The 14,542-nt window shown below is 44.3% G+C and overlaps 2 protein-coding genes across 2 annotated transcripts; both read left to right on the forward strand.

The window, feature by feature from the left end:
• Positions 1–168: 168 nt before the first annotated feature.
• Positions 169–1,505, forward strand: LOC120106699 (ATP synthase subunit 9, mitochondrial). Its single transcript, XM_039119730.3, has one exon. It carries the CDS (start codon positions 1,158–1,160, stop codon positions 1,503–1,505), a length of 348 nt encoding a protein of 115 aa, XP_038975658.3. The 5' UTR covers positions 169–1,157.
• A 15-nt stretch (positions 1,506–1,520) lies between these two features.
• On the forward strand, positions 1,521–6,922 carry LOC148700420 (uncharacterized). The gene is made up of 3 exons (XM_088708409.2): positions 1,521–6,247; positions 6,350–6,374; positions 6,451–6,922. The coding sequence occupies exons 1-3, from the start codon at positions 5,398–5,400 to the stop codon at positions 6,656–6,658; spliced, it is 1,083 nt and encodes a 360-aa protein (XP_088564535.2). The 5' UTR covers positions 1,521–5,397; the 3' UTR covers positions 6,659–6,922.
• Positions 6,923–14,542: the final 7,620 nt, after the last annotated feature.

Genomic DNA, 14,542 nt, shown 5'->3' on the forward strand with positions numbered 1-14,542 from the left:
CAGAAAGAGTCGAAGGAGACGGTTCGAGCGCAGGCAGGCGGGGATGGGTTTTCTGTCCAACCAAAATCGGATTACAGCATTCCCTGACTCGACGAACCATCTGGTTGCCTCATCAAATCCCCCTTCCCGGCGAATCGGGTAAGGCTAGAAGGGATGGTAGGTCAGCGACTTCATTCAGCAGCGGATAGAAAGGCGGGCTAGCTGGCAGCATCGAATCATGGGCTCTCAGCCCCTCCCCTTTCATGAAATAGGTTTATTCCATCAAAGATCCAACATAGGCAAAGTCTACGGGAGATGTTTCAACAACATGTGCACTTCTTGCAACAAATACATTCTTTGTCACAGGATCATCATCTCCTCTATCATTCGGCCTGTGAAAATTTGGCAGAAGTCGCATCTAATTCTTGCCTCTTCACACCTGGTACACATGCATATGCTTTACTTGCTAATATCTCGAAGTGACCGCTACCCCCCATTGGTCATAAGGAATAAGCGCTTCAGTAGGAACTCTATTCGAAACATAAGTGCTAGTATTCATAGCTCCAGCCCACTAATACTTAGGATAGTTTAGAGCGAGCAACATGGAATGGACCGGTGAGATCACTATGAATCAACTCAGGGGTCTCCAACTACATCCTTTGGGAAAGGAGGACCAATGCATTTCACCTTTAATGCAATCCTCACAAGAGGGAGAGTTCTTTGCTTCGGGTGAACCAAGCACAACACCTATCACTAATTCTTTCCATCTCGATGTCCTCTTATGCCATAACTTCGTAGCATTCTCGATATGAGTCGAGAAACTCGACGTTCTTGGCCATTACTCAATAGGACACATACAAGCTTACAAAATTCCCTGTGCTAAGGTGCTTTCCTTTTTTTATGGTAAGGCATCTTAAATCCATTCGCCAAACATTCCTTTGAAGAATGATTCGTACCGGGAGCATGACAAAAGAAAGATTCTTCTTTGGCCAATAACACATCATGAATAAAAAGTTCATTGTACCTTACCTAATGTTTGTTGCCATATAAGAGAGCCTCAGCCTCTATGCATGAATCATCACGAGATATACTTTGGATCGCGGGGTGGGGAAGAGGAATCGACGAAGAATCCAGGAAAGAGCAGCGAAGGAACGTGACGAGCAAATTATCGTCTCGAGATGTTAGAAGGTGCAAAATCAATAGGTGCCGGAGCTGCTACAATTGCTTCAGCCGGAGCTGCTGTCGGTATTGGAAACGTCCTCAGTTCCTCGATTCATTCCGTGGCGCGAAATCCATCATTGGCTAAACAATCATTTGGTTATGCCATTTTGGGCTTTGCTCTCACCGAAGCTATTGCATCGTTTGCCCCAATGATGGCGTCTCTGATCTCATTCGTATTCCGATCGCAAAAAGGAAAGAAAAACCAAGTAAAACATGATCTACTCAAAGAAATTGGAGAATGTTGTTACATTTCAAAATATATATATATATATATATATATTTTTATATTTATATTTTTATATTAAATATATTTATATATATATATATAACTATATTTATAATCAATTTATGAAAAGAAAAAAAAACTCGATCTCAGTGTCCACCTGAGTGTCAACACTTCTTAGTTTAAGGCGGGACTCCCCTTTTTGGAGCGGAGATTCCACATGCAATGTCGGTGACCTGGAGAATAGGGTTAGGCACTGGGTAGACATGAGATCAGACTAGCCAGCAAAGGTACCATCCGAAGGCCACGACGACAGCCACGCTTTAGATAGAAGGTCGTCAGGTATGGCTTCGGAGGTGCACTAGAAGGCAAGTAGCAAGAGCCCCGAGAAAGCGAGAATTTCCTAGGACTAACGGTAACTAAGCGCAGTATAAGACGGAACAACGTATGAGCGTAAGCTATAGGAGGGCAGCAAAGGCAAGTCAGCGGCTGAAAAGGTCAACCAATAGACCAAGCGCCAGAGTGAGGGACAGCTAGCCAGATAACACGAAAGGAAGAAAATAAGCTCTGTTCAAAATGATCAATAAAAATGATCGGGAGTAATGATCGAATGCCGAGTAGAGTTTATAAAGTGGAGTGATCATTGCTTGGAGACCCGATGGATGGGAGTCTCCCCCATAGGAGCGAACTCATTCCCACATTCGTTAGCCGCAAAGCGCAAAACGGTCCCGGTTGGTCACTTTGGAAGGTATCTCAGGTGATCTTTGACCCCTGGCTGACCGCGTACATCAATGTCTCCCCACTAATTAGGCGGACGACAGGACTAGTGTCGCACAACGCCAATACCCTATAGAATGCATAGCCAAAAAAGTAGACTATATGTACCGATGAAAGTCAGAAAGGTTATAAGCCCGACTGGGGCAAAGCAAGGGTTGTAGGCAATGCGACATCAGTTGGCATATAACAAAGGATCAGTAAAAGCCAATGACGGAGCTTACAAGTTATTTATACCTACCGTCTTTCGCTTCTTCTTGAAGCCTATTTCGAGACCATTCGACTCTAAGGAGTTAGATGAGGGAAGACAAGAACAATCTCGCTCAACAGAATGCGAGTATCCAGAACCTGAAAAGGCCACACTGGTAGTTGTAGAGCTCAGGATGTCAGCTGGGACTTTCCCTTCCTGTCTAAAAACAGCGAGAATCAAGCCATGAATGTTCTATGGTCATACTATGATGAAAGAAGATACTATTTGTTGTGGAATGAAGTCATGGTGAATGAATGAGAGAGCTTGAAAAAAGCATTAACGTCCCTAAGCTTATGAATGAATGTGAAGCTGCTTCTTCAGATATATTATGACGTGTGCCACTGTGATCGTGGTGTAGGAGGTTTTTATCCCACTTTGTGAAAGAATCGATAGCTACTAAGATGTATTTATGTCCAATTGGCTGCCTTCGGGTTAACCTTCCTATGATATCTAGGCAATATACTGCAAAGGGCCATGGTGTGGTTTGGTTATGAAGCTCCGTCGGCGACGCGTAGATCAAATTCGCATGCACTAGGCATTTGTGGCATCTCTGAAGAAAATGGATGCAATCCCTCTCCATCGTAAAAGAGTAATATCCTAGGCGAAGTCTTTTTTTGGCAAGCCTGTGCCCATTCATGTGTGGACCACAGACTCCTTCATGCACCTGGATTATCATCTCTTTGGCCTCCCTTTCATCTAGACATTTCAACAGAATGTTGTTGGTTTACTTTTTTATACAACCTATCCCCACAGATTACGGACTACATGGCTAGTTTCTGAATGGTCTGCCGATCTCTTGGTCTAGCGTCGGGAGTGGTTGCTCTCGTACCTATAGGTACAGACTACAGCGGCAGATTCAAGCGCATGAGTTCAGAGGGATCAGTTGAACGTCTATAGATCGTGATTTGAATATGAAGTGGATTCCAGGGACAGCTGCTTCTATAAACACAAGAAACGATCTTGTGGATTATCAAAACGGATTGATAACTTGCCAGTACACGCTGAGCCTCCTCAATGAAATGAGGTACCTCATTGAGGATTACGGTAATCGTGGTGCCGCCCAGGGGCGATAGGGGACCAATGCGCGGTCTATGTGCCTAAAGATTGAAGAAAGGCCTTTACCACTGCCTTCCGAATGAGCCATTCACCACGGAGCTTGGGAAACTTCAGAAAGGGCTGGCAAGAAGCTAGCAAGCTCAACATCCGGCTGCAGAAAGACACATCAGTTTGATAAAGCTCAAACTCTGCAATGATGCGGATGTCTAGACCAACAAGTAAGAGAGCTACTTCATATTAAGACAATCATATAGCTCAAGAAAGTGAGTTGTTTAAAAAAAAAGTACCGTATCAAAATAGTCTGCCGTACTCGCCAATCAAACTGGCCCCCTTGAAGAGCTTATCAGTCTGCTTATGTTTTCGGCTATTTAAGAATGACTTAATTTGTCAATGTACTTATTGAAGACTCTGTGTGCCCCCAGGGTAAGTATGCTGTCCCAGTTGGCCCCGACTGCGATCATCTTCGACGTCTCCTTCGTGTCCGTGCCGAGGTTCAGTTGCACTATCTCCGGTTCTTGGTAATGCCATCTGTCCTTTTGCGCCTCATACGCCGGCTCCAATAATTGCTTGTCTAAAGACTAGATGCTGCTAATGCTGGGGCACGCCTTAAAGTAAAGTGCTCCCCCACAGGTCCACCGTCGTCAACTATCGATGACCTGCCTGAAGTGTTCTTCCAGCGCTTAATAGTCTTTCAAAAATGTTTTTCGTACACCTGTAGAGCTACTCATCAAGAAATGTCTCCCAAGTCGTGTTCCAACCAGATGACTCCATCTCTCTCTCTCTTGGACTGTGTCCTGAATCCTCAGAATCAGTGTCTGATGGTCTTCATCTCCGCTGGAATTTGAACCTGACGTCTCGGCTTCCTCCTTCGATCCGTCTTGCAAGTGCAGGGTAACCCTAGGCCGGATCTCTACTTCATCGACTGTGTGCTTGCCGCCCAATCCTTCCCAACTCGGGCCGCCTGTAGCTAATGTTTTCCCAGTAACGTCTCGTAAGCACCTTCGTGCTGAGCCGTCAGAGCACAAAAGTGGATGCTAAACTAAAGGTGCCTCAATGGGTGCCTTCTGCCTCAAACACTTCTCCAGCGGCTTCACTGGTCGCTGGTCTGCCATTCTCAGTGTCTAGAACTATAAACTATAGTCAGAACATCGGCTTACCTTACCAATCGCCTACCGTGTCTCCTCTGTAAGGTCTCTCTGGATCCCCCGTCTACCATCGTCCTCTGTAAAGTAAAGTGTTTCATCTATCTTTATCCTCACTTGTACCTCCTTGTCAGGCTTAGCTAGGCAAAGCGGTGCGCCTTCTAAGTATAAGTAAGGGCGAGGGAGCCGCTTTCTTCTAGGGTCGACTCCCCGGTTAGCTTCTTTGCTCTCTGGCCAGCAGTCGCTCCTGTTCTTCCCTTCGGCATCTTGTCCCGGGCGGATTGTACTTCGCCCTCGACAAATGGTCGGCGTCTTCTACAGGGGGTGGCTGAGCCATCCTTTTATTCTCTCTTTTAGTAGCCCCTCCACAGAAACATTCATCGTCGCCTTCATTTCTGTAGGATTCTCTCGGCTACTTCCTTAGTGGGTAGTGGGAGACCTGAACAACCCACTCCCTCCTTCTCGGATAGAGATGCTGGCCGACTCGCTTGGCTCGCCTATCTCCATCTCTCGAGCTACTTCCAGCGCTTTCGCCTCTTGGGCGATTTGCTATCGGTGTCGCAGCTCTTCTTCTCTTCTCCTTTCTCTCATTGTTTCTTTCTCTAGAATTTAGATTCAATATCAATTTCTAACAAGACCAGCCTTGCCATTGCTTATTCGGTGTTCCAGGAGCTCTCTACTGCACATCGAGACGAGCGGTCTATCCAGGAGTTTTACACAATAATGAGGACCATTGGCACCAGCTCTCCTCCATGGGGGAAGAGTTATGTTCTACATATTCTGCCTGTGACTGTGCCAAGAAGCAGCAGAAGGCCCGAGATCAGCAACGTCTATTTCAGTTCCTCATGCACCTTCGCCTAGAGTTTGAGTCCATCAGAGGCCAGCTCCTGCACAAATCTCCTCTGCCCACTCTAGATGTTGCACTTTCAGAGCTTATAGCTGAAGAGATTCGTCTGCGAGTCTTGGGCTCCTTTCGTTCTGCTAAGCCAGCTACTTGCTTGTTGCTTCTGGCTCCCGATCTTCTACCTCTGGGTCCTTTGCTTCTCGTGATTCTTCTAGCCGTCATGCATTCGGCCAGTCTATGGGGTGCCGCTATTGTCATGCCTGGGACCATATGCTCAAGGACTATGCCAAGAAGAAGCAAGCTGATCTCCGCAGGCAACAATCCGCCTCTGCAGCAGCTGCTACTTCTTCTGCTGGGTCTAATACTATTGAGATGTTCGATGATGTCGCAGCCACTCCAGTCCCTGCAGTTCTTCCTTCAGCACATGGGCCCTCAGTGTCTTTCTTTGGCACAGCTTATGCAGATCCTAAAGGCCTCCAAGCTGGGAGGCTCCACTCCATCGACTAGACATGCCACCACAGCCACCACTGCGCTGTCTACCTCGGCTGACCGCACAGGTATTTCTGGGCCCTCCTGGATCCTTGACTCCGGTGCCTCTATTCATGCCCCATGCTCACCCTTGCAGAAGCCACTTCAGATATTTACTGCATATGGATCTCCACTCTCTGTGTCTCACCACGGAGCCATTACCACCACTTGCCGGTTTTTTGTTCTCTCTCTTTTACATATTCCTAAGTTGTCTATGAATTTCTTTTTCTGTTAGCCAGCTTACCGATCATGACTGCACTGTCTCATTTTATGCTTCTTCTTGCTCCGTGCAGGATCGTCATACCAGCGCCCTAATTGGTCATGGTTGTAAGCGTGGGGGGCTCAATTACATGGACTGTCTCCATCTGCCTTCTTCTGCTACTGGATTTGCTTGCGTGGGTGTGTCTTCCTCTTTTTCTTTGGTTGATCTATGACATCGTCCGCTTGGTCATCTGTCTTGTGATCGTTTGAGTACTTTAGTTCGTAGTGGTGTCCTAGGTAGTGTCCCTGTGTCGGAGTTGTCTCCATGTATGGCCTGTAAACTGGGAAAACAGTTGGCCCTACCTTATCCCTCTAGTACGACGTCTCTTTCTGCTTCTCTTTTTGATTTAGTGCACTCTTATGTCTGGGGTCCTGCCTGATAGCGGAACCGTTATGTGACATGGTCGAATATAAGGAAGTCTTGGATGCTCCCCGTTTGTACTGGGATGCCAATTGGGATTGGTGGATCAGGATGTTGCCTGGCAACTTGTTCCTCATTGCTTTCCCTTCTAGGGATCTTGCTCGCCGAGCTTTGTCTCAGGAGTTCATGCATGTGGGCCGTACTACAGTTCAGCTTCTGGAGTGGTGGCCGGATTGCGCCACCTTTCCCCTGGGGCATCCTAACGTCAACGTACGTCGCTTTAGCTATTAGCTGTTGTGCACTGGGAAAAAATGCAAGGAAAGAGAATCAGCTAGAAGATCGAGGCTGCGCTAATTGAGGGAAGAGTTCTGTCTTTCGGAAGCGACCCATTGGCAAGGAATTGATGCACATAATCCCCTAAAATATAACATTCATGCACTCCCCGAGGACTCTCGAGTAGCTAAGGAAGGGCAAAAAGGATTTAGGCAACCAATTCAATAAGTAAAGAAAGAAGGCGAATTGACCAAGCCTAGTCTAAGAGCAGGATGAAGTAGCAAAGGGGGAACTTCTTTCCCTGGAAGGGAATGGGGAATGTATTACGCCGACTAGAACTAGAATAGAGGAACTCTTCTAATATAGAATAGATACAGCGATGGAGGCCTAAAGATTGCAGCGAATAGGCCAACAGCTGAGACGGGGATAGCAGCGCTTAGCAGCGGATACGCTAACGCCGGATAAGCAGCCCACTGCCTCCAACAAGGGATTCTGGGCATGAATGTGAAGCCCCTTCCCGGATACCACCAACTTGGTTCTTGTTATCTCCTTCCTCCCCATGCAATCAGTGACAGACAATGTCTTAGTTAACTTTCTATTGAGCCTACTCCTTCTCTTTGCGCATTCGACTCCTCTGGAAACTATGGAAGTTCCTTGCCTTAGTCAGATATTCATTCGTCGCGCATTGCGGAATCCCGAACTGCCTACTCTATTACGAAAGAAAGTGCCACACTCTATTCTCTAGCAGCCCTTTATGGAAGAGCTGAGTCAATAGCACCGGAGCCAAGGGATGCAGATGAAACTTCTTTGCTCTGATTCTATTCTTGATAACCTGAAACCAGGAAAGAGCCAAGGACCGGGTGAGAATGGAACTCTCAAGGCTGATCTTCCTCCCTTCCTTATTTGAATCCCGAGAATCGCTAATTCATGCCACTGAGCTGGTAGTAGGGTAGGTGCTTGGGAAGCTTCACAGGTGGAGAGTCCTGTCTTGAATGCATTGCTTTCTTTCCCACACCCCCCAAGCCATCTAATCCAATAGCTGCTTATCTCTCAAAATGAGTTGCTTGCTTGGAGGGCAGGCCTCTTTTTGTTTCCTACCTCGGATGCTTCTAATTCACATCTTCTTTATGCCCCATGAGAGAAAATGGATATGGAAATAGGCTCATGATCGGCCTATGCTCTTGGGGAAGTGTGTTGAGCATTCGACTTATCCTTCTCTTATCCCCTCGGCATGAAGGAATGCCCGAGAATCCTCCGGTGGCAGGTATGCCCTTTCCGTTCTGGCCTGGGGGACGCCGATTCAAGAAAGCACGAAAGCTCATTCTCTTTCTCTTGCAGGAAGGGCCACTCTAATCCAATCTGTGTCCCAAGCAATTCCAGTCTATACAATGGACACGGCAGTTCTCCCAATAAGCGTTTGTGATGAGATTGATAAATAGAATAGAGATTGATTTTGGGGAAGCTCAGAGGAGGCTAAAAAGGTTCATCTAGTGAGGTGGTCTGAGGGATCCTCAGAGTTGAAGACGTTTTTTTTTTGTATAAAAAGAAAGCAGCTTCTTTCTTCATTCTTTCGGGCATGAAAAGAAGCGAAATATGGACTCACTCAGGAAGCACTTCACGAAGCTTCCCTGAATTGGATGGATGAAGAATCCGAAAAATCGACAAAAGATCAGATTGTTCGACGATTGGCTGCTTTAGCTTGAGCAATAGCTAGATGAAAGAAGACGAAAGACATATGGGTTGGTTGCTGCGGATTCGCATCTATGAAAACCTAAAAAGTCCTCTATTGCGTTCTTGCTGCGAAGAAGCCATTTGTGCGGACATCTTTCCCAAGCAAAGTTTCATCATGGCGAGTCTCAAAGGCAAAAGAAGTCTAGTTACTTGCTGCTGTCCTCGGCTCTGCTACCAAAGTGGCAGCATCTAAGAGGCGAGTTCCGTCGTAGCTTCAGAGAACTCGTCTTCATTCTTCGATCCTAATCCAATTAGGAGTCATGTTGATTCATTAGATTAATAATTAATTAGGACTTAAGAAATCCTAATCCAATTAGGACTTGTTTAATTCTAGTCCTAATCCAATTAGGACTCTAATTTGAATTCGAAGTCCTAATCCGATTAGGACTCTAGGAATCCTACTCCAAGTAGGAATCCAAATTTAATTCAAAACTCCTAATCTAATTAGGATTGTAGGAATCCTACTCCAAGTAGGAATTCCAGTCCTACTCCAAATAGGATTTCCAGTCCAAGTAGGAATCCCAGTCCAAGTAGGAATCTCAGTCCAAGTAGGATTCCTAGTCCTAATCCAATTAGGACTCTAGGAATCCTACTCCAAGTAGGACTCTTGTTTTAAGTCCAATTAATTAATTCGCTTTGTTCCTTCTTCAGCTTATTATCAATCGAATTGATTACTTGTGATTCCTAATCACGATTCAACCATCGGATCGGTCAATGCCTCTAGTGTGTGTGACCCCATAGGTTCTACTCTGACTGGTAGTGAGATATATTGTGATCTCTATCACAATATCATTGAAAACTCCTTTCAATAGGTCGGAACGATTCCAACTCTACTCATTAGGGCTTATCGATCATCGAGATAATCCCTATGAGTCCCACCATCCACCAGTGACACCTAGCAGCATGTAGTGGCTACCCAGCAGAATAGAATGATGAACCTCTAGGTACAGTTATCATGTGATATAGTCCTTCTATCGTGGATCCCTACAGGACGGAGGTCATGGATAACTCGTCAAACCTCTTCGTCTGTTATATGTCAAGATTTATTTGACTCGAGTTCGATAGTGGAAAACTCTTTCTCCACTTTATATTACTGCCCTGGCCAAGGTCTTAGAACTCAGTCTAACAAATCACATAGGATCACTCCTCTTCTATCAAGGTTGATAGATTCCATATAAGTGCATACCCTACTCCTACAGTGAACTTACTGCAGCCAATCTACACTACAAGGACCCATATGACTAGAGACCATGTATACGTGTAGTCAAACTACAATAACCTCACTGTGAGTAGCCGAAGCACCGCAGGTCAAAGGACCAGTCATACTACTGCAACATCAAGCAAGTCACTGACGAGTAGATAGACGTCCAAGTAACTTCTTGTCTTGGTCACGCTCAGTACCCTTGTTCTCTAACAAGCACCTGCACTATCACTTCAGTGTCCCTACACTATGGACTCAAGTCTCGTCCATCCTATAAGAAAGTGATCTGTGCACTGATCGGATCGATCACCGTCCTTGTGATGATCCATTGATCAGGAGCATTTAGAAATTAATCACCAATGATACATGGCTCAAATTTTCAACTCTTGAGAATATGCATCATCATCTTATTAATTTCTTGGACGATTCATAGACACATAAATAATATGAATTATGTCCCTAGAATTAACAATGTGTCAGCCAGATTGGCTTCTAGGGCATACATCTAACAATCTCCCACTTGCACTAAAGCCAATCAGTTATATATCTAAGCCCCATCTTCTTAAGGTGGGCTTCAGTCTTTTGCCGACTTAGCTGCTTAGTGAACGGGTCTGCCACGTTATCCGCGGAGTCTACTCTCTGCACCTCTACATATTTCTTCTCAACATAGTCGTGTATGAGGTAGAAGCGCCGCTCTATGTGTTTGGACTTCTGATGAGACCTTGGCTCCATAGCTAGTGTTATGGTGCCAATGTCATCGCAGTAAAGTGTTATGGCATCTAATGACATTACACCTAACTCTGCAATGAACTTTTAACCAGAAGGTTTCCACTGTACCCTTAGATACGGCTTAACATTCAGCTTCTAAGGTAGAATCTATAATGATCGGTTGTTTGGAACTCTTCCAATTTACTGAACCACCATCGCACATATTCTGATGTAGACTTTCTATCATCAATATGTGTGCATCCTTCTACATTCAACTCTGATCTTCTCCCAAAGACCAAGAACATGTCCTTAGTTCTTCTCAAGTACTTAAGACTGTTCTTCACAGCTATCCAGTGCTTTTTGTCTGAATCTGATTGACATATGCTCGTGACATTCACAGCATGTACTATATCAAGTCATGTATATAGCATGGCATACATAAGGCTCCCTATTGCTGATGCATAGGGGATCTTGCTCATGCGATGAATCTCTTCAGATGTGTTGGGGCACATCTTCTTATAGAGATTAATTCCATGCCTTAGGGGTAAGAGACCCCTTTTAGAGTTTTCCATGCTGAACCTTTTCAGCACTTCCTCTATATAGATTTTCTGTGATAGGCCAAGCATCCTTTTAGATCTATCTCTATAGACCTTTATTTCCAAAATATAGGATGCTTCCCTAAGGTCTTTCATAGAGAACCTTTTTGACAACCAGACCTTGACCGAGGTTAGCATGGGAATATCATTCCCTATCAGGAGGATGTCGTACAGTACGAGAAATACGACAGCACTCCCACTAACCCTTTTGTAAACACACGGTTCCTCTTCATTTTTGATGAAATCAAATGTTTTGATTGCATCATCGAAACGAGTGTTCCAACTCCGAGATGCTTGCTTTAGTCCATAGATGGACCTTTGCAGCTTGCAGACCTTGTGATCTCCATCACTGGAAGTGAAACCCAAAGGCTGTTCCATATAGATATTTTCATCAAGATATCCATTCAGGAAAGCAGTTTTCACATCCATCTGCCAGATTTCATAATCATGAAATGCTGCAATGGCAAGCTATGTTCGGATGGATTTCAGCATGGCTACAGGTGAAAAGGTCTCCTGATAGTCAATGCCCTTGCGCTGACTATACCCTTTCGCCACAAGCCTTGCCTTATAGGTCTCTACCTCTCCATCCAAACCTATCTTCCTTTTGTAGATCCATTTGCATCCAATAGGTACAATACCTTGCGGTGGATCTACTAAGGTCCAGACTTGGTTGGAATGCATGGAGTCTAACTCTGACTTCATAGCTTCCATCCATTTCTCGGAATCGATATCAGATATCGCCTCGTCGTAGGTTTTGGGATCCTGCGTGTGATCCCTATCTCCCACTAGGAACATTTCCTTGGTATCCTATTCTAGTATACCTAAGTATCTATCGGGAGGATGGGAGACCCTACTTGATCTGCGAGGTGGTTGAGGGACATCGTGTACTGGCTCTGTATTAATGGGTTCGATAGGATCCATGACTCGTTGCTTTTCAGAGACTTTCTCTTCAAGCTCAATTTTCCTCCCACTGCCTCTATCAAGGATAAACTATTTTCATGAAGATAGCATGGCGTCTCACAAACACTTTGTGATCCTTTGAGATGAAAAAATCGTATCCTAATAACTCTTTCAGGATATTCAATAAAACGAGCATTAATTGTCCTATCCTCTAACTTGTCCGCCTGTTGTCGCTTGACGTGGGCCGGACATCCCCAAATCTTGAGATGACCAAGACTCGGCTTCTTACCATGTCATATCTCATATAGTGTGGTAGGAACGGACTTTAGAGGAAATTCTATTCAATAAGTAAATAGCTAAAAATAGGGCATCTATCTAAAGAAACAAGGATAAATCAGTGAAGCTCATCATGGATCGGACCATATCCAATAGAGTCCGATTCCTCCTCTCCGACACTCCGTTGAACTGAGGTGTACCAGGAGGAGTCCATTATAAAACTATACCATTCTTCTTGAGATAATCACGGAACTCTCCACTAAGGTATTTACCTCTTCGATCTGATCGAAGAACCTTAGTGAGTTTTTCTATATGTTTTTCTACTTCATATTTAAACTCTTTGAACCTTTCAAAAGTTTCATATTTGTGTCTCATACACATATCCATACCGTGAGTAATCATCGGTAAAATGAAGTAAAAAATTACAACCCCTAGCCTACACATCGAATGGGCCACACACATCAGTGTGTACTAGGGTAAGTATTTGAGTGGACCTCCCTGTGTCCTACAAAGGATAATTTGGCCATCTTTCCTTGAAGGCAGAATTCACAAATCAAATATGACTCAAAAGTCAATGAGCCCAAAAGCTCATGTTTCTCCAATTTGTTTATTCTGTCTTCTCCTATATGGCTAAGCCTGAGGTGCCTTAAATACTTTAGATTTATCTCATTTTTGGATCTATTAGATCCTATGGTATTCACTGTTTGCTCAGATATATTCACAGATACATCCATATGTATGTGATAGAGACTGTCAATCTTAAAACCATGTTGAATCAATTTAATTTTCAAATAAATAAAAATCTTTCTGTGCTAAATAAATACAGAAATCAAATTTCTGCTAGCAATAGGTAACAGTCCCTAAGTATCCTGAGCATATCTGACATACCTTCTGAAGGTCTGTCACCCGTCATGTTCTTATGCTTCCCATGTATGTAGGACAGTTCCTCTTCCAATGGCCATCCATGATGCAATGGAAACACTTTTCCTTGCAATTGGCCTTTTTCTTGGAACTTCCTCATTTGGCATTTTCTCGGTCTTCTGTTTCTTCGCAGGCTTTTTCTTCTTCCAAATAGACTCTCTCTTGGAAGTAGAAATCAACTCAACAGTGAGAACGATGCCCCTTGAACTCTTCAGCGTCCCTAAGGTAGTTACCAATTTTTTTAACAATTCTGTTTTGGTGCATACAATCTTGTTCATATGGTAATTTACTATAAATTGTTCATATGAAGCTAGAAGGGATTACGGGATCAAATCCATTTGCAGTTCTTTGTGCATGGTCATGCCGAGCTTCTCAAGCTTCTTTAAGTCCTTTATCATGGTCAAACCATGATCATGGACATACTGCTCATCGTGCATCTTGGCTTTGAAGAGCCTCTTGGACACTTCAAACCGAGCTGCGTGACTCTGATCACCATACAACTCTTGCAGGTGATTTAATATGTCTCTGGCAGTCTTCATGTTCTCATGCTGGCATTGTAATGCATTGGACATGGATGCCATTGTGCAGCACCTAACTTTATTGTCATTGTTCGTCCACTTAACAAGCATCTTACGCTGATCAGTAATCGGACGGATTGGTAACACGGGAATTCCATGGTCTAGCATATACCCAAATTTCTCATAATTCAAAATGATTTTTTTTTTTTTGAAATTTGCTGAGCCAATCTTTATAATTGGGTTTGGTCAAACGGTTGTTCTATAGGATATGAGTTAAGAGTCTAGAAGCTGACTTTATAATCCTCAGAGAGTAAAGATTCTAGTTAGACTTTTGTACTTGATCCTAATCTATTCTAAGGTCTTTTAGAACAAATGTAACTCCCACTATTTTCTCGAATTCCTCACACTCCCCTGGTAGGAAAACGGAAATCCCACACGACTAGGGTTTCTAGTGGGTACTGCGGTCCCACCGATTTACATGCCACCTCACCTAACAGTTATTGGTGACACATAGATTGATGAATGTACAACTCTTGTACAATGCTTCTCAAGCATGTTGTAGTGTAACTTGGTCTCTAAGCCATGAAAACCTCACCTAACAGTTATTGGTCTCATTTCTTAGTTAAGTCAGACCCACCGTATAACCGTAGGAATAAAGTCGTCATTGGGTCCTCACCTAACAGTTATTGGTGCCCAACCCCACCTTTATCCTACAACATCTCATGTCTATAGAGAGGTCCAGCCCCCCGATGCAACTTGACCACTGTATCCAGCCGAGA

The sequence above is a fragment of the Phoenix dactylifera genome, chromosome 12 (assembly GCF_051530095.1).
Source record: "Phoenix dactylifera cultivar Ajwa chromosome 12, Ajwa_hap1_PhDact_Kaust_v1.1, whole genome shotgun sequence".
In the NCBI taxonomy this organism is placed as follows: Eukaryota; Viridiplantae; Streptophyta; class Magnoliopsida; order Arecales; family Arecaceae; genus Phoenix; species Phoenix dactylifera.